A 25092-nucleotide genomic window follows, 5' to 3' on the forward strand; every position below is an offset into this window, starting at 1 on the left:
ACTGCAGAGACACAGTGATAAGAAAAACAAAGAAAATTTCTCTCCTCCAAGAGAAAAGAACAACCCTTCATCATCCACAGACAGTACAATGGAACATGTGGAAATGTCAGATGAAGAATTCAGAATATTCATAGTGAAAAAAAACAAATTGAGATGCAAGAGAAGAGAGACAACAAATGAGAAGATGCAAGAGAAAAGAGACAATGAGATCCAGGAAATAAGGAAGTTCTCCCACAATTTGAAAGAAGAAATACACACCATAAAAAAGAATCAAATGGTGCTGTTAGAGATGAAGACTGTAATACAGGAAATCAAAACCTCCCTTGAAAGCATTAAAAGCAGATGAGACCATGCGGAAGATTGAATCTCAGATCTAGAAAATAAAACCTCTGACTTAGAAAAAATCACTAAAAAGACTGAGAAAATAGCCCTCCAAAATGAGAGTAATATATGAGAAATACTAGATACTATTAAATGTCCAAACATCCAAATAATAGTTATCCCAGAAGGTAAAGAAACTAATAAAGGCCTTGATAATCTATTCCATGAAATCATGGAAGAAAACTTTCCAAACCTAGAGGGGCATTCAAATATCCAGACCCAAGAAATACAATGGAGAAGGTGGGCTTCCTGGGAGTTGGGCGCATAGGTGAGGAAGGTCGGGGCCAGAAGGACTCTTGTACTTTGCTGCTCAAGAAATGTCTTTACTTTTGGAATAAGCCTTGTGCATGAGTCATCTGAGGGCCTGGCTGTTCGGGGAAGTCGCCAGCCCTACTGATTCCAAATCCATGAAAGTGGTGAAACTGTTCAGCTAATAGCCTTTGGCCAAGAGGAAGGAGATTTATGATTGGTATCCAAGTCACGACACCTATTTCTACTCATGGGGACACTTCGTTTTCTTGGCCTCTACAGAGATGAGCGTCAAGATTTTAAGGATGAGCAAATGTGTTTAAAGAAGCTTCATGGAAAGGATAAGGGAAAAGAGCAACAAAAAATAAATAGTGCCGACCCATCAAGAGAGGACATTTCTTCTTCGGTGACTGAGAAGACAGAGCATTTATGGTTCTTCACATGTTGGAGGAATGGCCTCTTCCTAAATGAAGGCTGTTTGGAGAAATATAGTCATCTACGTGTTGAAGTCTCGTCCAGTTAAATTGTAAGTGGTTTCTTGAATACCTTCTAATTTTGCAAAATTATTTTGGCCTTGGATCTATTATCTGAGGTTTACCTAGTTCTCTAGTGAAATTAATACATTAATTATTGTTTAATGACTTGTTTGGAGTGGAAGAGAACCTTCATAAAATGAATGTCCAGTAAAAAAGAAAAGAAATACAATGGACCCCAAATAAAATCAACCCAAGAAGATCTTCTCCCAGGCACATCATAGCCATATTGGCCAAAACCACAAAAACAAGATACTAAAATTGGCAAAAGAGAAACATCAAGTTACTTATAAAGGTTATCTCATCAGGCTAACATCAGATCGCTCGTCAGAAACAATGCATGCAAGGAAAGAATGGGAGGATATAATCCAAATATTAAATGAAAAACAATCTCAACCAAGAATACTAGACCAGTAAGATTATCCTTCACAATGGAAGAAAAGATAAAAGCATTCTCAGATAAACAAAACCTGAAAGAATTTACCAGTGCCAGACCAGCTCTTTAAGAAGTTCTGAAGGGAGTGCTATACCAGGAAAACTACAGACAGACAGAGAGACAGACAGAAATAAGAGAACAAAAAACGACCAAGAAAACGGCTAAATTAATGGTAGGGACAAGTCTGGTAATATCAATGATAACATTGAATGTTACCTTCCAGGATTTAAACGGAAGGTCAGACCACAGAAACACTGCGAATTCAACAGAAGAGAGATTAATTACATGAGACTGAACTGGTGAAATAGAATCTTATGACTTTTGACTAAAACATTACTAATTTTATTCTATGTTTTGTCTTCCAGATTTAAGAATTTTTTTTCTTTTGAGCTGTTTATAGGTTTGGCAATTTGTTAAAAAAATGTTTTTTAATTGAAATATAAATTTTTATCCTTTCCTGACCCCTCTGGAATTGGAAAGTATTTGTGAGCATTCTTATTTTTTGGCAGGATGGTTATTTATTTATTTATTTATTTTGGAGAGATTTTCACTATAGGGCGCGTGCGCTCGCCAGACAGACAGAGAGAGACATAGAGGCAGAAAGCGAGAAATCACCCCCCAGGGGGGATGGTCAAGCCACAATCCCTTCTCCTCCATTCTCCTCTCGGGATCTTGGGCATGCACGCACACGCACCCGGCGTGAGTTTTAAGCCACGGGGTCCGGGACGCGAACCGCGGTCGACTACATGGGAATCCAGCGACATAGCCATTACACTAACTGCTGGTTCCCGCAGGATGGTTATTTGCATAAGCTCAATAATATCCGTTCCCTTGTATCAGAAATTGAAAATATTGGTTATTTGCAGGGCTTTGACTGGAATATCATATCTGAAGATATGACCAGAAAGCTAAGGAACTAAGGTAGATTTCAAGAAAGCTAACAGAAGCTCTTGGAAAGATTTGCCTGGTACCATAAACAGTTCGCTGGCAGGTAAGTAAATAATGTCACTTCCTTACAGGCCCAAAAAACTCCCAAGTACAGGTACTTAAAGGCACAGTCACATGGTGAATTCCTCACTTGGCTCAGTAGTCTTTTTAAAGAGTCTAATCTGGGGTTCCTTATAAAAGGTTCCAGCAAAGCCAACTAAATCAATGAGTATTCTTAGGGGACTTTGTGCAAATAACAGACCCAATTGAGACTAACTTTTTTTTTTTTTTTCAAATAAGTTAGTTTATACCTCTCTTTAGTAAAAGGGGAATGGAGAGAGAGAGAAAAAATGTTTCAGAAGCAAAGTACAGTGAACTTGTTACTAGATTTTAAGCTTTGTCTATGTCTGTTTTTTGAGTTTTTATTATCTACCTATTGTTTGAACAGAATCCTAATGTTTTTAGGGATGGCGATGCCACAATCCCTTCTTCTCCATTCTCCTCTTGGGATTTTGGGCACACACATACACGTGCCCAGTGTGAGTTTCAAGCTGCTGGATCTGGAACTGAAACCACACGGTTGTCCACGTGGGATCTGGCCTCAACTTCTGTGCCACTGCTGGCCCTAATGGCTGCTTTACAAGACACCTGTGTCTTCTACTCAGTAAGGTGGCTCCAAGCAAAATCCACATTATCTTGAAACACTTACCTACCATCACAGACGTGGAGTCATCTTTAGCAAGATCTTATTAGGTCATTGGGAAAGTCATGACATTTTTTTCTATGTAAAAAATGCATCCATGACGTTTCTGACAACCCAATATTTTAATCCATTCTAACTCGAATACTGAGTGCCTCCTTTATGCCTGTCACAGTGCTAGTACCGGGAATTCACGATAAAGAAAGAAAACAGGGGCCAGCAGGTGGCACAGTGATTAAGGCCTAGACTTCCACATGGCTGACTGTGGTTCGAGTCCCTGACCCAGTGGCTCAAAACACATGCCAGCCATATGTGCGTGTATGCTCCAAATCCTGAGTAAAGAAGGAAGGAGAAGGGATTGTAGCATGGTGATCTACATGGGGATTGACTTCTCTCTTTCTGGCAAACACATGTGCCCTAATAGCAAAAATCTCTCTCAAAAAAACCCAGAAATTTATGCTCTCAAGAAACTTATAATCCACTTGAGCATTTAAGTGTGTGTGTGTGTGTGTGTGTGTGTGTTGATCATGTTTTCTTAAATCAGTGCTTTTGTAAATGTAGACAAAAAGGAATGAGATTAATGTTTCTTTTAAAAAAATTTTTACCAGAGATTGTGTGCACTCAATAGAGATACAGAGAGAGGGGGAAAGCAGAAGGCACCCCTCCAGCTCTCCCTCCTTTTGGAACTTTAGGCACGCACACACAAGTAAGTGTCCAGAGTGTTTAGGGGAAAATATGGAAGATCATTTGGGGGAAATAGGCCCAAGTTACCAACGATCCTGAAAACGATGGATGCAAAAACACTGTCTTAGTGGTTTGATTGCAGTTTCATACGAGAAACGCCTTGTAATTTTTGAAGATGATCCACCAATCTGGAAAACCACTTAGTGATGTTTCTGAATACTACCGGTCTTATATGCCTGCAATCATCAAAAGATTATTTATTAAATTGTACAAAAACTTTTTTTTTTTCTTTTGAGAGGTTTTGCTATAGGGCACATGTGCTCGCCAGAAAGACACAGAGAGAAATAGAGAGACAGAAAGCGAGAAACACCCCCCCCACACATACAGGGGATGGCCACGCCATAATCCCTTTTCTTCCATTCTCCTCTCAGGATCTTGGGTACGCACGCACACACGCCCAGCGTGAGTTTAAGCCACCAGGTCCGGGACTTGAACCGCAGTTGACTACATGGGAGTCCAGCGACATAGCCATTACATCAACTGCTGGTCCCACAAAAACATTTTTAAAAATTCTGTAGTCTCGAGTTGCAGATAAAAATGTCTGAGGGCCCCTTCTCAAGAATACCTGTTTGGGCCATATGTATAAAGGGGTACCTATCCATCAAAGAAGATGAGTATTTTGTTTGTAAAACATTGCTTCTTTCATGTTATAATTGTCATTTATTTATTTTTTTTTTTTTATTTTGGAGAGATTTTCACTGTAGGGTGCGTGCGCTCGCCAGACAGACAGAGAGAAACATAGAGACAGAAAGCGAGAAATCACCCCCCAGGGGGGATGGTCACGCCGCAATCCCTTCTCCTCCATTCTCCTCTCGGGATCTTGGGCACGCACGCACACGCGCCCGGCGTGAGTTTTAAGCCGCCGGGTCCGGGACACGAACCGCGGTCGACTACGTGGGAGTCCAGCGACATAGCCATTACGCTAACTGCTGGTTCCCGATTGTCATTTCTTTTGAAACAATGACATCCATCATTCTAAAAACATCATGAAGATTTATTCATGTTATTCAATTTTATTCAAAATACTTGATTCTTAAGTGTTCTATCTTATGGGACCAGCAGATGGCATAGTGGTTACGTTGCTGGACTCCCATATGGCTGACCACAGTTCGAGCCCTAGACCTGGTGGCTTTAAACTCACACTGGGCACATGTGCATGCATGTCCATGATCCCAGGAAGAGAATGGAAGAGAAGGGACAGGGGTGTGGTCATCCCCGCAGGGTGTGATTTCTCATCTTCCCTTTCACTGTCTCTCTCTCCCTGGTGAGCACATGTGCGCTAAGGCAAAAACCTCTTTTAAAAAAAAAAAAAGATTTTCATCTTATATACCAGCATTTTTTTGTTTGCTTAAAGATGTTTGCCATAAGGCACATATGCTTGCCAGAGAGACACAGAGAGAGAGAGAGAGGGAAAGTGAGAAATATCCTCCCAGAGGGAATGGCCATGCCACAATCCCCTCCCTGCCATTCTCCTCTTAGGATTTTGGGCATGCACACACAATGCACCCAGCATGGTTTTCAAGCCACAGGGTCTGAGACTTGAACTGTGATCAACCATGAGGGAGTCCAGGGCCTTAACCACACCACCTGCTGCTCCCATACCCACATATCGAAGCTAAACATAGTAAAACAAATTTTCATTGATCCTATCTTTCAAAAGCTCTTGTGCATAATGGAATTGTAGTCTAAAAGCTTCTTGCTAAAGGAGACAATAGCAATTTCATACAAGTAATGCCTTGTAATTTTCAAAGATGATTCCCCAATCTGGAAAACCACGATGACTGTGATGTTTCTGAATATTACAGCATTGCATCGGATTTGACACTCACTCCCGGAACTGCCTAACCATGTGGCCTTCAGCAGGTCAGTTTTGCAAAGCCTCAGTTTCCTTAACTCTCTAAGAGAGGGAAAATGGTCTCTACCTCATAGAGCTGCGGAGAGGATTAGATGAAACTGAACTAGCCTTGCACACACGGTACACGCAGTGACCACTTCGATTGTCTGCTTAGCATGTGCGGGGGAGGGGAGGGAGGTTGGCTTCTTCCCATCTTATTGTTTGGGTTCTGAACCAGGAAACTAGGGAATTGGCTCTGCCACACACTGGCTGTATAACTCTGGGCAAGTCAACTTCCTTCCTTCCTTTTTTAAAAGTCTCTTTCCTCATTTATTAAAACAGGAGACAAAAAGCCAACATATACCGAACACCCACGGACTGATCGTGCTTATGTGTGATATTAATTTATTCCTCCATTTACACACCGAGGAGTTGACACTCAGGGAGGTTAAACACTTGCCTAAGGGCACACAGCAAGTACTCAGCAGGCCAGCACTCAGGTCCCGGCAGCCTGACTCTAAGGCCAGGTGTGGGGCCATGAAATGTGGCCACTTACATAAATGCTGAGTGTCACAAACATGATGTTGGGGGACCAGCAGTTAGCATAATGGCTATGTTGCCGGACTCCCATATAGTCGACCGTGGTTCAAGTCCCGGACCCTGTGGCTTAAACTCACATTGGACGCATGTGTGTGTGTGTGTGTGCCCAAGATCCCTAGAGGAGAATGGAAGAGAAGGGATTGCCATGTGGCCGTCCCCCTGGGGGGTGATTTCTCACTTTCTATCTCTCTGTCTCTCTCTGTCGTTCCGGCTAGCACACACGCCCTCTAGCAAAAACCTCTCAAAAAAAAACAAAACAAAACAAAACAAAAACGTGATGTCGGCATTACTGTGTCTCGGGGACCTTAGTGACGTGCTTGACCCCTCCCATTTTACACGTAGCGGACATGAAGGTTTATGCAGGATAAGGAACTTACAGGGTCACACATCTAAGTGGCCTAGATGGCCCGAGAACCCAGGCCTCAGGACGAGGCCTTGAACTCTCAATTTGCTTGCAGGTGATGGTTTAGCCCTGGATTGATCACAGCCGTGATGTTCATATCTATGCATGTCGTAGTCCATTTGGGCTGCCGTAACAAAATACCATAGGCTGATGGCTTAAGAAGGACAGAAATTTATTTCTCCTGGTGCTGGAGGCCAGACGACTGTGACCAGGGTGCCGTTATGGTTGGGTTCTGGTGACAGCCCTCTTCCAGGCGGGAGACCGCCGATTTCTCCTTGTACTCTCACATGGCAGGAGGAGGGTGGGAAAGCTCTCCTGGGTCTCTTTGATAAGGGCACTCATCTTACTGGGGGGGGGGCACTCATTACTAATGACCTTTCAAAGACCCCACCTCCAAATACCATCACAATGGGGTCAGATTTCAGTATGTGAATAGGGGGGAGGGGGCATGAACATTTATATCATTGCAACTTGGTCACCTAGGGGAGTTGGCTCCAGTAACTCAGTTGCCAGGGTTTTCATCAGCTCCTGCCAGTAGCCGACGGGTAGGCACCAGGAGTCAGAAGGAATCTCCCATTGAAGGGGAAAACCTGGCGGTAGCACCACTCAGTGGCTGGGACACCACTTTTTCAGGAGCATAGGGAAGAGGAAATCAGGGTCCGCTGGGAAGAAACTACTCTGAGTGGCTTTGGGTTTTCAGCTCTGAGTGAGGGTGTCACAAAGCACAACCAAATGACAAAAAGAGAAATTGCCTCTGGATAGTTGGTAAAGATAGAGCTTTAAATTCACCTGGGGCCTCCTCATCACCAGGAGTCTCAGCCTTTACGGGGCCGTGGGTGCCGGTGTGGGACTGGCAAAGAGGAGAGAAAGAAGACAAGGGGGTGGGGATGCCCCAAGTGTCGTTCTAGGAGAAGCGGATCTTCAGGTTCAAAGTGTTCCTAGCTTTCTTCTTCTGGACAGCGCTCATTACATCATGGGATAAGCGATGACAAAATAGTTAAGCTCTGAATCGATCAACTTTCGGTACTTCCTGAAAATTTCTCGCAGGGTCCGGTCCTCTTCATTCGTCTCATATCTGTTTGTATAAATTCTCACCTGTACCAACACACAGAGTGATTACCTCAGTCAGGACCTGAACAGTGTCCAAATGATCTACAGAATTGTTGCCAGATGCAGAAAAAGTCCAAATGCAACTACTGAGGAGGAACACTCCAAGTGCCCTTCAGGGAGGTGGTTAATTTCCGATGGACAGCTCAGGCGATGTGACCGACACCACTTCCTGCATCTCCAATCCCCGTCCGAGAGGACAGCCCTGTCACGGTGGCTGGACGCCCCTGCTCTATCCCCATGGACCCAGCCTGGGGGGCTCTTACCTTGATCGTGCGCAGGGCACACTGCCCCTCCTCCAGGCTCTTCAAGATTCGCTCGACAAACCTCACATCGAGGAAAGCCCAGACTTTGAAGTAAAACAACTTCCTGCAGGATAAGATGAGGAGGTGCAGCTCCTCGTCGAGTGACTCATGGTTGTTGTTAAGCTCAAAAGTTAATTTCTGGAAGAGCACCAAAGGCAGGGGTGTGAGGGCAGAGCTCCTGGGGCTGGCTGGGTCCTCTCCTGACACCTCCATGACCTGGCTTTGGGCCCGACAGCCATGGTGGTTTGGGGGCTTTATGGATCAAGGACACTGGACATGTAGCTCTCAGAGTAAGCAGTGATGGTGATCTCAGCTAAGTTTGCAAAACTTGGATTTGGAGGCCCAGGACTGAGGTGCTGCCCCCAGCTCTGCCGTGGACTGGCTGGGCAACCCTGGGCAGGCCCCAGACCCTTACGTTCTTCTGTAACATGAGGAGGTCATGATGATGTCTGCCCTGCCTAGCTCGGGGTAGTGTCCAGCGCCAGCCAGGTGTTAGTAGTGTGTGTTCTTTTGTTGCTGTTATTTGTTTAATAACAGCATGCATGCAACACACGCACAAGAGAAAAAGCACCCTTGACTGAGCTCCGTCACATACTGATTCCCCTTCCCTAACCCTCCAGGTCTTTAGGATCCCAGGATGCCCCTCACCCCACACACCGGCTGACCCAGGATCTGAACCACGCTCACCAGCTGACTTCGGTCTTTTAGAGACCTTTATTACCACTGTGCCACAGCAGTTGAGTGAGTAGAGGTATTTATACCTGTTGCTATCCATCGTTAGAACTATTGCTGGGTCCTTGGAAGGGACTAATGATCTAGACTTGATAGACGGGAAAGCTGCAAGATTAGGGAATAGCCAGAGCCTCTGCGTTTAGCAGGTGCCTAAGTCAATGCTGGCTTTTTGTCGTTTTGGTCCTCTGCGTTCTGTCTTCCCAATTACCAAGCACTGCTGGAACCAGACAGTTCCCGGCTTAGAGCTGACTGTGGAAGCCACAGTGTCTCCTGCGTGCTGCTGTGACCGCTTGCTATTCACATGCGGGCACTTTCTGGCTGAGGTACCTGCTCTGATGGCCAACCAGAAAATTGCTTGTGTTCCCCATGTGGAAAGCGAGCACAACTTTTGTCATCTGCTGTGGTCTAAGGGGGAGGGAAAGCTTAGTGTCGTAACATGTTCTAGAACCTCAGTTGGAAATGGAGTGTGTGTGTGTGTGTGTGAGACAGAGAGAGAGAGAGAAAGAGAGAGAGATCAGCCAAGAGTGGGGCAGCGGCGGGCTCATCTTGCCCTCGATGCCAGAGTGGCCTGGCAGCTTTGGTCTTGGGGCTGGTTGACTTTTCTCTTTCTTCGTCCATCAAGGATCTGGGTGGTACTGCACAGCTGTGTGATAGGCAGGACTTCCAACAAGGAGGGAAGGAGAGCAAGGAAGGAAAGGGAGGAGGGAAGGAGGAAGGAGGGGCCTACCTGCAGAGTGTGCCGGAAGGTGGGCAGGAGATCCATCAGGGTGGGCCGCATTGACCAGTCGGGGTCACTGAAATAGCAGCTTCTCAGACTGATGCTCCTGATCGGGATCTCCTGCAGGAGGATCCGGGCCAAGCGCTCGTACTTCATGACTCGCTCGAAGAAGAAGTTCACCTTCAGGTTGGTGGCCTGCCTGGCCAGCTTGGCCCAGGACATGCCCCAGACGACCTGGCCATGGGGATCATGGACGTGGCATTTGATGTTGATGGTCCAGAGGGTGCTGGCATTGTTCTCACACAGGTTCTCGAGCAGCTCGTCAGAGATGCAGTTGTAGTTGAGGGTCAGGGACGCCAGGTTGCGGAACATGGCCATGGTCTTGTTGAACTGCGGGCTGCTGTAGACGGCCAGGTGGTGGCTAAAGTAATCCTCGAGGTTGAGCTCCGAGGCCAGGCTCTCGTTCCTCAGGTAGCTCAGGGAGCTGAGAATGTGGCAGCCTTGATCCACGGTCAGCCTGGCCCCTTTCAGGTTGAGATAATCCAGATGTTTGCCCACTTTCTTCAGGAAGAAGCTCAGGCTTTTGATGAAGGAGGTTCTGATGCTGTTCCTCCAGACCAGGCGGTCCAGCTCCAGGTGCTGTATGGAAAGGGACTTCAGCCGGTTGTTGCTCTTGCCCAGACATGAGAGGAGGCCGCGCATGGTAACCTGGAACTTCTTGGTCAAGACAGCATTGTAGGGATTCAGGAACTTGATCTCCAGGTGTTCTAGATAACGACCAAATTTCTTAACATACCAGAGCGCTGACTCAAATTCAGACGCATGTACCCTGGAAGGTCTCCCGCTGAAAGTGATGGTCCTGTACCGCCAGAGGTCAGCAGAATACATCATCTGGTTCCACTTTCTGCAGACCAGGGCTGCCCGGGACCTGTCCCTGTCTCCCAGCCACCAGAAAACACGACGCAGGCACACATCGGGCAGAGTGGCCCAGCAGCTCTGGTCTTGGGGCTGGTTGAGTTCTCTTTCTTCGTCCATCGAGGATCTGGGATGTACAGTACAGCCGTGTGGTAGGCAGGGCTTCCGAAAAAAGAGGGAAGGAGAGCGGTCACTTCTTTTCTGTGGGGAGTGAAAAGGAAGAGCCATTACCTGACAAACAGAAATTAGATTCAGCTGAACGTTCTCGTGGTCCTGGGTGTATTAGGCACTATGCTGGGAGCAGGCATTTCATTGATATATTTATGATTCAGCTAATACCCATGAGGATGTTACGGTCTTTGCAGAAAACAGACCAACACTCAGTAACAACACAGTGACAGGAGTGGAGAGGTGCAGGCTCACTCAGAGTATGGGGTAGCACCAACGGGGGTGATTCATTCTGCCTGGGGCAGGAGGGAACAGAGAGAGCTGCTCAGAAGAGGTGTGACATCTGAGCTGGGTTTTGAAGGATACGTAAGATTTTTTTTTTTTTTAATTTTCCAGAGGACACTTGTGTCCGTGGGATGGGGGTAGTGAGAAAGCACCTCCATGGGACATGGCCACACCACCATACCTTTTCTATTTCCTCTTTCAGGATTTTGGGCATACATGTATACATGTCCAGCATGTTTTTCAAGCTGCCAGATCCAGGATTTGAACCACATTCTTGGTCATATGGGATCCAATTGCCTTAACCACCATGCCACTAGCTGGCCCAGAATTTTTTAAATTATCAGCAAGCAAGTGCACTCATCAGAGACAGAGAGAGAGAGGGGGAAAAACATCCCCCAGCGGGGCACGATTGCACTGTAACCCCTTCTCCATTCTTCCATTCTATTGGGATTTGGGGCATGCACACACATGTGCCAAACATATTTTTCAAGCTGCAGAAGCCAGGATTTGACCCATGGTTGGCCACGTGGGATCTGGGTCCCTTGGCCACTAGGGGGCTGGTCCCAGGCTGGGGGAGGACTTCTAAGCAGACCAGGTTGGCCTCACAGTGGTAGTTGAAGAATGATGTGGTCGAGGAGGGAATGATCTGTGCAGAACTGCAAAACTTAGAGTGTACTTATGTGTCCACATTCAGGCCACCGAAAATTGTCTGCTTACCTGGAGCTTAACTGGTAAGTGGGTAGGAAGTGGAGCGACCGATCCAGTGGGGACAATGGGAGGTGATGAATTTGGGGGCCTTGAGTAATGTCCTCCAGGGATTCTCGGGTTCTCTCTCTCCAAGACTTTGGAATGTGGACATAGCTTGCCCCCTTCCCTGGATGAGAATCACCGTGTGAACGGAGCTACGTTGCTAATGGCTGTGTCTACATTCAGGAGATACGGAGACAGGCAAGGGGGGAGGGTCTCGGCTGAGGTCACAGAGAGCCATGGAAGGCTGAAGCCTCCTGTACCTGTAGAGACGTGGTCAGCCTTGAGGTAGAGAAAGAACTCTGGAGGAGTGGAGGAAGGACGGTCAACAGCAGAGTCCAGGCATTATGGTGGGCAATGAGAGTGGGTTTGAGTTATTTACTTTCTCTTTTATGATCGAGATAGAGAGAGGGCCCTCCACAGAGCCTTGTCACGCCCTGATCACCTAGCCCTAGCACTCCAGCTCAAGATCTTGGGTCCACACATGTGCCCAGACGGTTTTCCAGGCTGACCCAAGGATCTGAACCCACGGAGGGCCACATGGCTTCCAGCGCTGCAGTCTAGTAAGCTATGGGTTGCACCACCTGGCCGGGCTGCGTTTTTGAGTTCTTCCAAGGACATGATCTGGTAACTGATGAAGGCAGAGCTAGGAGGACTGTAAAGCTGTGGCGTTGGATCACAGGCGGTACACCCGAGTTGAGCTATAGAGTCCCAGGGGACAGCTGGGCTACGGCCTGCTTAATACAGGGAGCCATCTGTCAAAGCTTTTATAGCCATCTGCTGAAATTTGCATAATGTTTTGCTCTCAAAGTTTCCTATGCCTGAAAATCCCCATTTCTTTGCCTCTCCCCCTTCCTCAAAGTTCAAGCCCTATCACTCTATGAGGCTTTTATTGGCTACTTCACAAAAAAAGCCCAAGATTGTTGACCATGGCTCATAAAATCATAGGACTGGAGGCTAGCAGGTGGCATGGTGGTTAAGGACGCTGGACTCCCACGTGGCCAACTATGGTTCAAGCTCCAGACCTGGCAGCTTGCGCTCTCTCTCTCTCTCGATCTCTCTGGTCAAATTAAAAATAAATAAATAAAGTTAAATAAAATCATTTTAAAAAGAAAATAAAAGAAAAACCACAGGAATGGAAAGAAAATTGACGCTGGACTCCCACGTGGCCAACTATGGTTCAAGCTCCAGACCTGGCAGCTTGCGCTCTCTCTCTCTCTCGATCTCTCTGGTCAAATTAAAAATAAATAAATAAAGTTAAATAAAATCATTTTAAAAAGAAAATAAAAGAAAAACCACAGGAATGGAAAGAAAATTGATTTTTTTACGGGTAGTTGCTGAGGCCCAGAGAGCTGAAGAGATTGGTCACGCAGCACATCAGTAACAGGGCTCCTGACTAGAACCTGGGCTTTCTGACTCTTTCTTCTATACCTTCTTCCTCAGGTGTAGAAAAGGGCAAGTTATTATTTCTTAATTCAGGACAGGCATCATTTGTCAGCGCAAGGCCTCTCTCTGCTCTTATTTATTTGTTTATTTCCTTTTAACCCTCAGTCCCAGCCATAGCCCTCTCCCCACTATGCCAGCTATTCCAGGGTGTTTGATACACATCTTGCTGTTGGCGTGTGGCTTACCAGATGGGTATTCCATGTAGGATCCATGCTAGATAGACACCCAGGCGTCTATCGGCTAAACAGAGCCCCTAATGGGCACCCCACGTTCTCCCATCCTCTCTCCCGGTGACGGACCCCAGACCTCCTCCAGCTCCCACTGACATCACAGTGGCAAGGAGCTCTCTCAAGGCAGCGCCTGTGTGGCCTTCCGGGGGGCCTCATCCAGCCTGTGTTGCCACTACCCGATCACTTCCTGCCCTCTGAATAATGGAGTCTGTCTCCAGCTGGTCAACCCCACCCCACCATCACCAGCTCCAGACAGACTTCCAGAAGAGATTTAACAGCAGCCTGCCCCCACCCATGACACACAGAGAGGTGTTGGAAAGTTAATAAAATTTTCCAGAGAGATGGCCCATTAGGTAGGGAGGTGGGATTCGATCTCCAGGTGCTCCCCAGAACTGCTGCCTCCATATTCAGTGTGCCCCCTTCTCTAACCCTATCACCAGTTTCTGCCCTTTGTACAATATATGTCCTCCCCTGTCTCTCCCAAGGAACCTACCCACTCCTGAGGCAAAAGGCATGCTCATCTTCCGAGTGGGTACTTGAACATTTAGCAAATGAGGCCTCAGGAGGTCTCAGCACTTGTAAACTGCCCACGGCTCAGGGCTTTCTGCAGCACCCGGCCTGGATCCAGGTGCCCAGAAGGTGCTCTAGGAAACCGGACAACCCAAAAGCTGAATGGAACCCTTGCCCTAGCAAAGCCATGGGGCAGAAACATCAGACTGATGCTGCAGGGATGGGGTTGGGAGAGTTATGTTTGCTAGGAGCCCCGAAATCACATATAATTACGGGGAGCATCTCTTCCATGCTCCCTGCTTCTCCGACCCCCAGCTTGTCAGAGGTGCTGTAGTTCAGTGGACGGACCCTGGCTGTCACTCTGTCCTGTGACCTAGGCAAGTTACTTTCTTTGTGTCTCAGCCCGCACATGTGTAACAGCAGCTCCTCTTTTCTTGCATAGAGTGGATTAAACAGATACACAGAGAACTCCAGAACAGCTCCCGGCATGTAGGAAATGCTACGCAAGTGTTGGTTGCCAGGAGTAAGAAAGTTGGTGCCAAGGTACTTCCCCAACATCCCTGTCAGGAAGGTAATGAATGTATCCATTTTACACAGAGAGAAGTGTTGGAAAGTTAATAAAATTTTCCGGCGAGAAGGTCCATTAGGTGGGTAGGTGGGATTCGATCTCACGCTAGAACTCCCCATAATGGGCTTGCTCTATTGTACCACACAGCTGCTAACCAAAGAAGGAAACTAAGGATGTCCTATCACCCTGGGAAGGGAAGGTAGCCCAGAAACACCCTTAGCCAGACCGGAAGACTGTCTGCCCCGGCCCACGCTGGCCTGGGGGGGAGAGTCCCACGGTCCCTCCTGTTCTGCCATCCGGTGCTGCCTGCTGCCGGCATTTGCGGGTTTACCTGCTCGCTGCGCCCCGCTCCGGCTGCGCCCGGTGTGGGCTGCAGGGACGGCGAGCTCCTCCCGCCTGCTCCACCAGCGCCGCTGGGGCTGCAACGCCGACTCCGTGAGCGCCCAGGGTCGGGGCCTTGCTCGCACCCAGGCTAAAAGCCTTGCACCGCGCAGTCTTTGTGACGCGCCTCCGCCGCCTCCGGCTCTGCGCGTCCTCGCCGCCGCGGGGCGCCAAACCTAGATTTGCCCGACCAGTTGATGGTGTATATAGAGGGCAAGACTGGGGACCCGTGCAGTCTGTCCAAGGGGCGCGGCCCCTGCCCTCCCCTCGGCATGCAAGGAAGAGATTCTGCCCGGAGCTTGGGGCTCAGGTCCGCTCAGACTCCGCCTTTCCAGTCCTGACCCAGCCCGAGGTCCTGTGGAGACACTGGAGACCCAGCTTGTTGGGCGCACTGCTCACTCTGCCCTGGGACTCCATTTTCCTGTTCCTGGGCGAGGCTTCCCAGGGAAAGCTTTAAGCGAACGTGACTCACCTTTCCAGTTTGGGGGTGGTGGGGGGCACCTATCCCCTCATCGTCTACTCAGTGAGAACTAAGAGGACATCCAGACATAGCCAAGTTTATTGGCGTTAATTGATTAAGCCGGGGACTCTGTCTCTCAAAACCTGGCAGCTCGAGTGCAAGGTGAGGGGCGCTTATAAAGGCAAAAAAAATGCACAATCATGCCCGGGACAACGTGATGATTCAGCAGGGTAAGGTGCAGTGGGCTAGAATGGGGAAAAAGGGTAGAGGGTAGGGTTTTACAACCGAAAAGCAAAGCAAGCAACAGCATCAGGGATGCAGAAAAAAGCAGGTTAATCATCCCTAAGGGATGTCCCATCTCTACCCAAACACAATGGACTCTCAATAGTCTCCATGGCTCTGGGCAAGGTCCTGTGAGGCAACCAGGAGGAGAGGGGTTTTAAGGACAATAGGAAAGTTAATCACTCTATTTACTCAGGCAAAGAAAGAGAAGGCAAGTTTTTAGTTATAGGAATTAACAGTTCATAACAGAGGCGCTCCTCCAAGATGGAGTTGCTCCTGCTTCATTCCCCACTTCTCTGGGAGGCGTTCCTCCAAGATGGAGTCGTGCCTGCTTCACATCTTCCTTAGCCCTTCCCTTCCCGGGCAGGGCTGATGCCCTAACCAGCCTGCCTAAGCCCGGGCAGAAAGTGTGCACATGCATGCTCTCCATTATTTAAAAAAAAAGAATAATGGGAGCCGGAAGGTGGCATGGTGGTTAAGGGCACTAGACTTCCACATGGACAACCATGGTTCAAGTTCTGGACCTGGTGGCTTGCTTTTTCACTTTCCCTCTCTCTCTCTGTCTCTCACTCTACTCCCTTCTGTCAAGTTTAAAAGTAAGCAAATAAATAAATAAATAAAGTTAAATAAAATAATTATTAAAAAAAGAATAATGAGCCAGTCAGTAGTGAGGTGGTTAAGGCTACTGGGTCCCTGTGCACTTCATCCTTCCATCTTGGCTCCTGGCATCCCTAGCCCAGTTCGGGCTCGCCTGTGAGGGGGCCAGGCTGAATGTGGAGAAAGCAAATCTGGGAAGCATCCCACACGGGAACGTGCCTGGTTCAAGTCCAGAGACCTCCCGATTAGACCAGGCACAGACTTGTCCATGATCTGCAGCTGGCAGAAGGCGAGACGTGGACCGTGGGGTCAAGACCCTGTGAGGGTTGCTGTCTCTCTCTCTCTTTCTCTGTCTCTCTTTCTCAGGTAATAAATAAATAAACTTAAAAAAAAAAAAGAAAGAAAAAAAAAACAAAAAACAGAAAACCAACAATCCAAAGTAACAAACCAAAGGAAGACGAATAAGAGGCTTTCAGGGAAGGTGTTTTTATTCTTTGAGGAACAAGCCAGGTTCTCTACGGTGTCCCAGCTGTAGGGCCTAGATGCTTCTTCAGAATTCTCAGCCAGAACTGGAATCTTTTCTTTTTCTGGTTTATCCGAAGACCTTGGGCAAACCAATATCTCTGTTCAAAAGAAGGAAAATAGTTAGAAGTCCAAACTTTTTCTTCTAGAGCCCGAAGAATAAGACCCATGTCTTCTCACAAGTAAAGGCGGCCCAGAAAGGAGGCAGGAAAGCCAGCGTAAAAATGAAATCTAAATTGGTCGTACCTTTTCTCTTCCGTATCTAGCTGAGATTTTTCACTTGTTTAGCTCTCTCACACGCACGTGCTCTCTCTTTGATCAAATTAAAATAAATAAATAAAAGTTTAATAAAATGTTAAAAAAAAAAAAAGAGTGGGTGGGCCAGCCTGCATCTCTGGGCTTCCCTCCCTGCCAGGACTGTCAAAGCTGACCCTTTGCTTCACCTGGGCCTTGCCCACACCCCAGCCTCCTTTGTCCCCTGCTCTGTCCCTCTATTTCCTTTTCCCTGCCGCCCTTTCCCTGTGCACTTCATCCTTCCATCTTGGCTCCTGGCATCCCTAGCCCAGTTCGGGCTCGCCTGTGAGGGGGCCAGGCTGAATGTGGAGAAAGCAAATCTGGGAAGCATCCCACACGGGAACGTGCCTGGTTCAAGTCCAGAGACCTCCCGATTAGACCAGGCACAGACTTGTCCATGATCTGCAGCTGGCAGAAGGCGAGACGTGGACCGTGGGGTCAAGACCCTGTGAGGGTTGCTGTCTCTCTCTCTCTTTCTCTGTCTCTCTTTCTCAGGTAATAAATAAATAAACTTAAAAAAAAAAAAGAAAGAAAAAAAAAACAAAAAACAGAAAACCAACAATCCAAAGTAACAAACCAAAGGAAGACGAATAAGAGGCTTTCAGGGAAGGTGTTTTTATTCTTTGAGGAACAAGCCAGGTTCTCTACGGTGTCCCAGCTGTAGGGCCTAGATGCTTCTTCAGAATTCTCAGCCAGAACTGGAATCTTTTCTTTTTCTGGTTTATCCGAAGACCTTGGGCAAACCAATATCTCTGTTCAAAAGAAGGAAAATAGTTAGAAGTCCAAACTTTTTCTTCTAGAGCCCAAAGAATAAGACCCATCTCTTCTCACAAGTAAAGGCGGCACAGAAAGGAGGCAGGAAAGCCAGTGTAAAAATGAAATCTAAATTGGTCGTACCTTTTCTCTTCCGTATCTAGCTGAGATTTTTCACTTGTTTAGCTTTCGATGAAGCTAACCGCTGGCATTTCTCCTAAAGAAATGGATATTAAAGTTCAATATGCTTAAAGTGGGTGGGAAGAGCTAGTTCCTGTACTGTCTCTGCATACCACGTGTCCAAGCATAAGCCCTGAGCCACAGGTACCCAGAGACAGAGTGTGCTGGCCGCGGAGAGGCATGTAGCCCACAGGACCTGGAGGGACACAGGCGACGTGGAACAGTGTTCAACAGAGGCCTATCATCTCCAGGCGGCAGGGACGGATGAGAGAAGAGCCACGCTACGGACTTCTATGTGGCCATGTGAGGGAACATGAGGCCCGCCCAGCTGGTGCAAGGGTGGGGTGCTGCGGTGTGAGGCTGAGGCCTAGACTCCAGTTCCGGACCAACCTCAGTTGTCCAGGTGCACAGGGGCACAGCTGCCGTTCTAGCTAACTGGGAGACTGGGGCAGAAGGAGCTTCACATAGCAAGACCTTGCCAAACGCCGCAAACCAAAACGCCAACGCCCCTCTCCCAAAGGAAAAAAAGAAAAGAAGAAAGAAGAAGAAAAAAAGAAAAAGTCCATATTTTTGGACTTGGAAGGATTTATTTAGATATTGCTGAGTTATACCATGAAGATGTAAAGAAATGCATATAAACAGGCTCCAAGTGCGTGTGTTTGTGTACGGTTATATGCTAGACTTGCCAAGCAAAATACAGGCTGCCCGGTGAGCGTTTCATTTCACAGAAACAGAAACTTCGCACGGGATATACATATACGAAAAAATTTTTTTGTCATTCCGAAATTCAAATTTGACTGGTGTCTCGTATTTTTATATGTTAGATCTGGCAACTCTATTATACAAGGGTGAGGAAAAGTGTAGAAAGTGTGGTGGTTAAGGTGCTAGACTCCCTCATGGCTGACCACGGTTCAAGTCCTGGACCTGGCAGCTTGCTTTCTCACCCTCTCTCTCTCTGTTTCTCTCTGGTGAATTGAAAAATAAGAGTAAATACATTAAACACGTAATTTAAAAAAGAGACACACCAAGTTGAGGGAGGCAAGAGGAAATGGCACAGCAGCCCCCAGCAAGTGTGACATTAGCTCTTTTTTTTGAGAGATTTTCACTGTAGGGCACGTGCGCTCGCCAGACAGATGGAGAGAGACATAGAGACAGAAAGCGAGAAATCACCCCCTAGGGGGGATGGTCATGCCGCAATCCCTTCTCCTCCATTCTCCTCTCAGGATCTTGGGCACGCACGCACACGCGCCCGGCGTGAGTTTTAAGCCACCGGGTCCGGGACACGAACTGCGGTCGACCACGTGGGAGTCCAGCGACATAGCCATTACGCTAACTGCTGGTTCCCACATTAGCTCATTTTTGTGAAATGACTTGCTTATGTGCATGGCATATAGATGCGTAATTAAGTTAGAAGTAAAAAAGATTTAGACCTCCTGTTACGTAAGAAGAGTGCACCACACAGGAAGTGAACAAGGCAAATGGCAGAGTGTTGAGTACAGTGAGGGGGAATGGGGGGAAAGGAACAATTGGAGCCCTGCGCAAACACACTCAGGCTTGTGTGAGCAAAGATAAAGCTCTGAAAGGACGGTCACAGGGCTGTTGGAACTGGCATCTCAGGACATGGGACTGGGAGCATGGGGTGGGAGCCAGGGATAATTCATTTTCCTTTTTCTTTTTTTTTTTTTTGAGAGGATTTTTGCTATAGGCCACATGTACCCGCCAGAGAGATAGATAGACAAAAAGCAAGAAATTAACGCCCAGGAGGATGGCCACACCACAATCCCTTCTCTTCTCAGGATTTTGGGAACACGTGTATGCACCCAGCATGAGTTTCAAGGTGCCGGGTTTGGGACTCGAACTGCAGCCGAGTATGTAAGAGTCCAGCGATGTAACCATTACACTATCTGCTGGTCCTGATTAGCTTTGCTTTTTACACTTCTTTATGTGGCATGATGTCAACTTGTTACAACAAATTCTAACACTTTTGTACTTTTAAAAACATCCAATAAGCCCAGCTCCTGTGGCACCATGGTGATGCCGTGTCCTGCAAGGTTGGAAGCCATATGACTGACTGTAGGTTCAGATCCCTTGGTCAGCTGGAAAACGCACTGGGTGCACGTGAAAGCCCAGATCCTGAAGAGCTAAAGGGCTGGGGAAACGGGGATCCTGTTTGATGAGACTTTATTAATGGTACTGTTCTCTCTAGTTCTCTCTCTAGTGTGCACATGCATGCTCTTCATTATTAAAAAAAAAAAAAAAATCGAATAATGAGCCAGCCAGTGCTGTGGCGGTTAAGGCTACTGGATCTCACATAGCCAACTGTGTAGTTCGAGTCCTGGACCTGATGGCTTGAAAAACATGCTAGGTGTGTGTGCAGGCTACCCAAAGTCCTGAGAGGGGAACGGAGGATAATGGATTGCAGTGCTGCCATCCCCTCTGGGAGGTGATTTCTCATGTCCCTATATCTCTCTCTGTCATTCTCTGGAGAGCACACATGCCCGATAGCAAAACTAATTAACTAACTATCTAGGGACCCGCAGATGGTGTAGTGGTTACATTACTGGACTCCCACATGGCCAACTGTGGTTCAAGTCCTGGACCTAGTAGCTTGAATCTCATGCCGGGCGTGTGTGCGTGTAAGTGCCCAAGATCCCAGGAGGAGAATGGAGGAGAAGGGATTGTGGTGTGGACATCACCTTGAGGATAATTTCTTACTTTCCCTCTCATTGTCTCTGTCTCTCCTTGGTGAGAGCCTATGCCCTAAGGCAAAAACCTCTTAAAAAACAACAACAACAAAAAACCTTGGGGGCCAGTGGGTGACACGGTGGCTAAGGCGCTGGAATTCCCACATGGCCCACCACAGTTCAAGTCCCGGACCTGGCGGTTTGCTTTCTCTCTCTCTCTCTCTCTCTCTCTCTGTCTTTCTCTGGCAAAACTCATGTAAAAAAAAATAATAATTTTTAAAAATTCTTTTAAAAAATCTAAAATAATGAAAAATAAAATAATGAAAAAATTTAAACTAAGGCATCTAGTTCAGACCTTAAGAGCATAAGCTGGGGCTGGTAGGTGGCGTGGTGATTAAGGGCACTAGACTCTCATATGACTGACCGTAGTTTGCATCCCAGACCTGGCAGCTTGCTTTCTCACGTTCCCTCTCTCTCACTCTGTCCCTGTCTGGTCAAATTAAAATAAATAAATAAAGTTAAATAAGGTAATTCTTTAAAAAAAGAAAATAAAGAGCATAAGCTTTGGAGCTATATCCAGCTGGATTCCAGGCTGGATTTTGTCACTTCCCGATTGTACCGTCCTGGGGAAGCTACTCTACCTTCCTGGCCTATCCGCGTCTGTAAAGGGTGACAGACACCTGGCTGTTGTTTATAATGAAGATGAACCATTTGTAGAGAGTTTTGCATTGTAACTGGCACACAGTGATGAGCTGCCTCAAATGCTCATTATTACTACTACTAGAAAATATTCTGGGTTATAAAAACCAGGATATTGACTGGGGCCGGGCAATGTTCTGTAAACTGAGCCATGTCTGAAGTTCTCTGGGTTCACATCCAGAGACCTCTCTGAGTACACTGGGCACATGCATGCCCATGATTCAGGGCTGGCTGAGGCTGGGGGTGGATCATGGTGTCAATACCTTATTGGGAGTTCTCTTTCTCTCTGTCTCTCTCCTGGAGAAATAAATAAACTTAAAAAGCAACATCAAAACAAAACAGGATATTGAGGGAGATGATTGAGAACCCGGATCTTCCTGAAACCAGCTTTGATCTGGAGGCTAGCCACCAACAGATTTAGGATCCCGAGAAAGATACTTCTCATCTCTGGGCCTCAGTTGCCTTACGTATACCACGAGAGACACTGCTTCATTTGCTCAGCAGTTTTAGAGCACTTGCGGTCTGTCAGTTCCTGGGTTAGGAGCTGGAGACACACAGATCGGTCTGTACCTTCCATCTCTCTGGGAAGGCATGCACAGAGCCAGGTGGTAAATCTGAGGGACTGCAGTCAGGCATATAGAGAAAGGGGAGACACGGAACACACTGGGCACATGCATGCCCATGATTCAGGGCTGGCTGAGGCTGGGGGTGGATCATGGTGTCAATACCTTATTGGGAGTTCTCTTTCTCTCTGTCTCTCTCCTGGAGAAATAAATAAACTTAAAAAGCAACATCAAAACAAAACAGGATATTGAGGGAGATGATTGAGAACCCGGATCTTCCTGAAACCAGCTTTGATCTGGAGGCTAGCCACCAACAGATTTAGGATCCCGAGAAAGATACTTCTCATCTCTGGGCCTCAGTTGCCTTACGTATACCACGAGAGACACTGCTTCATTTGCTCAGCAGTTTTAGAGCACTTGCGGTCTGTCAGTTCCTGGGTTAGGAGCTGGAGACACACAGATCGGTCTGTACCTTCCATCTCTCTGGGAAGGCATGCACAGAGCCAGGTGGTAAATCTGAGGGACTGCAGTCAGGCATATAGAGAAAGGGGAGACACGGAACAGCCTTTCCAGCTACAACCTTTGCAAACACCCTACAGGTCTTGGATTTCTTTAAGACACTGTCTGGACGGTTCACAGGCAGGTGAGGGGAAAATAGAGGCTGGGTACCTGATGCTGAATGAGGGTTGGCAGGGGAAGCAGGATTCCACACTGGAAACATCCTCTCAGAATGTTATAAGCTGTCTCATCTTCTGTAGGAGAGCGGGCCCAGGGATTGAACTCAGACTTTGAAGGCAGATTCTTGGCTTTGTTTTTGCCTCTTGGTGCTTGCTTTGTTGAACTTTCATAAAGAAGAGGAAATCTGTTCATATTTTTTGTCTTCGGGCGGACATCCTTCTCTGCTGTGGAAGTCTGATTTTTAGCAGCCTGACTTGGGAAGGATGGTGAAGGTGTTTTTGGCTTTCCAGGTGGAAAATCATTCACAAACTCTGAGGTTGGACATTTCTTCTGCAGTTGCAACACAGGAAATTAAAAAAAAAAATGACTTCAGTTTTAATTGTAGAATAACACAGTAGAATAGATAACCCCGACACTTTTTACTACAAACATTTGTCATGATAAAATATAAGAAACATTTCCCTAAAGTTCATAGCTAACTTTGAAAGAAAGAAAGAAAATTCCACATTTCATAAATGAGAGCCTGACTGGTTGCTGTGGTTTGAATGTATTCCCTCCAAAATTTAGGTGTTGCCTGTGTATTCACGTATCAAGAGGTGATGTGTTAGGAGAGGATTAAGATTTGAGCACTCCTCCTTAGTTAATGGGAGTCAGGACTTTGTAAAAGAGGCTTCACACAGTATTCGGTTAACTTGTCCTTCTACTTGCTGCCATGTGAGGATGCAACGAGAAACCCTCACCAGATACGACATCAGCACCTTAATCTTTGACTTTCCAGCCTCCAGACTGTCAGAAGTACATTTGTGCTCTTTATAATTACTCAGTCTGTGGTTTTCTGTTATAGCAGCACAACTGGACCTAAACCTTGGTTAAACACATGAGCTGCCACTTGTGTTATGGGAGATGTGAGATCAATCTTGTCACGAAAGACTTGGGTGAGAAAGAATTCTCAGCTATGTAAGGTGGGGACTTGAAAGTAAGAGTCCCCTGTCACTGCTTAAAAATGAAGAACTTTAAAGGTTATATTATGGTGGCTTAGAATCAGCTAATTACAAAAAGCAAATAGTAAGGATGTTTTTCTACTTTAGGCTGGAATTTGAGTGTGGGGAAGAAAAACTCATGCACCTGAAAACTCAAAATCACTGGCTCATGCCATTCTTGTGTTTGGGGTTCAGATTTACATTAGCTTCATGGTCTGGGAATCCCCAGGCAGAAGAATTAAGATAAAAATTGAGCTATCTGGCAGAGATAATTGTAGAATTCTTCTGGAAGGTAGTCTCACAATAGATTATACAGGATTCTCACAGGTACAGTTCTACCAAATGCAAACTCATAATCCCAAATTATAAACACATGGGATGACTTCTTCACTACTGAAAAAACTAAGTCTGAAATCAGAAAAATTATGGAAACAAATGATAATGAGTACACAAGTGTCCATAATCTATGGGACAGGGCAAAAGCAGTCATTAAGAGGGAAATTCATAGCAATTAGTGTGCATAAGAAAAGGATGGAAAGATGGCAAGTAGGGACCAGCAGTTAGCGTAATGGCTATGTCTCTGGACTCCCATGTAGTCGACCACGGTTTGAGTCTCGGACCCGGTGGCTTAGAACTCACGCCAGGCGCGTGTGTGTGCGTGCCCAAGATCCCGAGAGGAGAATGGAGGAGGAGAAGGGATTGCAGCGTAGTCATCCCCCCTGGGGGGGGTGTGATTTCTCGCTTTCTGTCTCTCTGTCTCTCTGTCTCTGTCTTTCTGGCGAGCGCACGCACCCTATAGCAAAAAACCTCTCCAAAAAAAAAAAGAAAGATGGCAAATAGATAACCTAACATCATGCCTCAGGGAATTGGAAAAACAAAAGCAAACAAAATCCAAAAAATGCCAGGCGAAAAGAAATAATAAAGGTTCGAGCAGAAATAAATGAAATAGAAAATAAATGAATCATATAGAAAATAAATGAATCATATAGAAAATAAATGAAAGCAAAAGCTGGTTCTTTGAAAAGATTAACAAGATTGACACACCATTGACTAGACTGATCAAGAAGAAGAAAGAAAGAAACCAGATTACTCAAATATGTGATGAAACAGGCAATATGACAACAGACATGGTAGAAATACAAAATAACGTTAGAGGATACTACGAGCGACTATATGCCAACAAGATAACTTGGAGGGGATGGACAAATTCCTGGATGCATATAATCTACCAAGATTGGATCAGGAGGACATAGAGAACCTGAAAAGACCCATAACAAGCCAGGAGATTGAATCAGTAATAAATAACCTCCCGACAAAGAAAAGCCCGGGTCCAGATGGCTTCACTTCTGAATTCTACAAAACTCTTAAGGAAGAATTAACCCCTATCCTACTAAAATTATTTCTAAAGATTCAAAAGGAAGGAAGCCTTCCAAATTCATTTTATGAAGCCTCCATCATCCTCATCCCCAAAACAGATAAGG

The 25092-nt window shown here is 46.6% G+C and overlaps 2 protein-coding genes, 1 long non-coding RNA gene and 1 pseudogene across 5 annotated transcripts in view; 1 reads left to right on the plus strand and 3 right to left on the minus strand.

Annotated features, from left to right (window-relative positions):
• The first annotated feature begins 698 nt into the window (after positions 1–698).
• LOC102481396 (28S ribosomal protein S33, mitochondrial-like) lies at positions 699–815 on the plus strand (annotated as a pseudogene).
• Positions 816–6980: 6165 nt separating this feature from the next.
• FBXO39 (F-box protein 39) lies at positions 6981–15009 on the minus strand. 2 transcript variants are annotated; one of them, XM_006165134.3, is made up of 4 exons: positions 14870–15009; positions 9679–10785; positions 8181–8357; positions 6981–7902 (listed from the first exon to the last, which is right to left on the minus strand). In XM_006165134.3, the coding sequence occupies exons 2-4, from the start codon at positions 10702–10704 to the stop codon at positions 7774–7776; spliced, it is 1332 nt and encodes a 443-aa protein (XP_006165196.1). In that variant the 5' UTR covers positions 10705–10785; positions 14870–15009; the 3' UTR covers positions 6981–7773. The 2 variants fall into 2 exon arrangements, with proteins under 2 accessions (XP_006165196.1, XP_006165195.1); XM_006165133.2 differs by lacking the exon at positions 14870–15009 and adding an exon at positions 13416–13537.
• Positions 15010–16728: 1719 nt separating this feature from the next.
• LOC106733468 (uncharacterized) lies at positions 16729–17073 on the minus strand. Its single transcript, XR_001369532.2, has 2 exons — positions 17027–17073; positions 16729–16881 (listed from the first exon to the last, which is right to left on the minus strand). It is a non-coding gene; the product is annotated as an uncharacterized LOC106733468 (long non-coding RNA).
• A 600-nt stretch (positions 17074–17673) lies between these two features.
• XAF1 (XIAP associated factor 1) overlaps positions 17674–25092 on the minus strand; it is a 19865-nt gene continuing 12446 nt past the window's right edge. For both annotated transcript variants that reach the window (XM_006165132.3, XM_014582797.2), the window contains exons 5-7: positions 22623–22961; positions 17972–18044; positions 17674–17826 (exon numbers count right to left, since the gene is read on the minus strand). In XM_006165132.3, the coding sequence (XP_006165194.1) occupies positions 17988–18044; positions 22623–22961 (396 nt within the window). In that variant the 3' untranslated portion in view covers positions 17674–17826; positions 17972–17987. The remainder of the gene's footprint in view (positions 17827–17971; positions 18045–22622; positions 22962–25092) is intronic.

Source organism: Tupaia chinensis, unplaced genomic scaffold (assembly GCF_000334495.1).
Source record: "Tupaia chinensis unplaced genomic scaffold, TupChi_1.0 Scaffold143814_1, whole genome shotgun sequence".
Taxonomy (NCBI): Eukaryota; Metazoa; Chordata; class Mammalia; order Scandentia; family Tupaiidae; genus Tupaia; species Tupaia belangeri.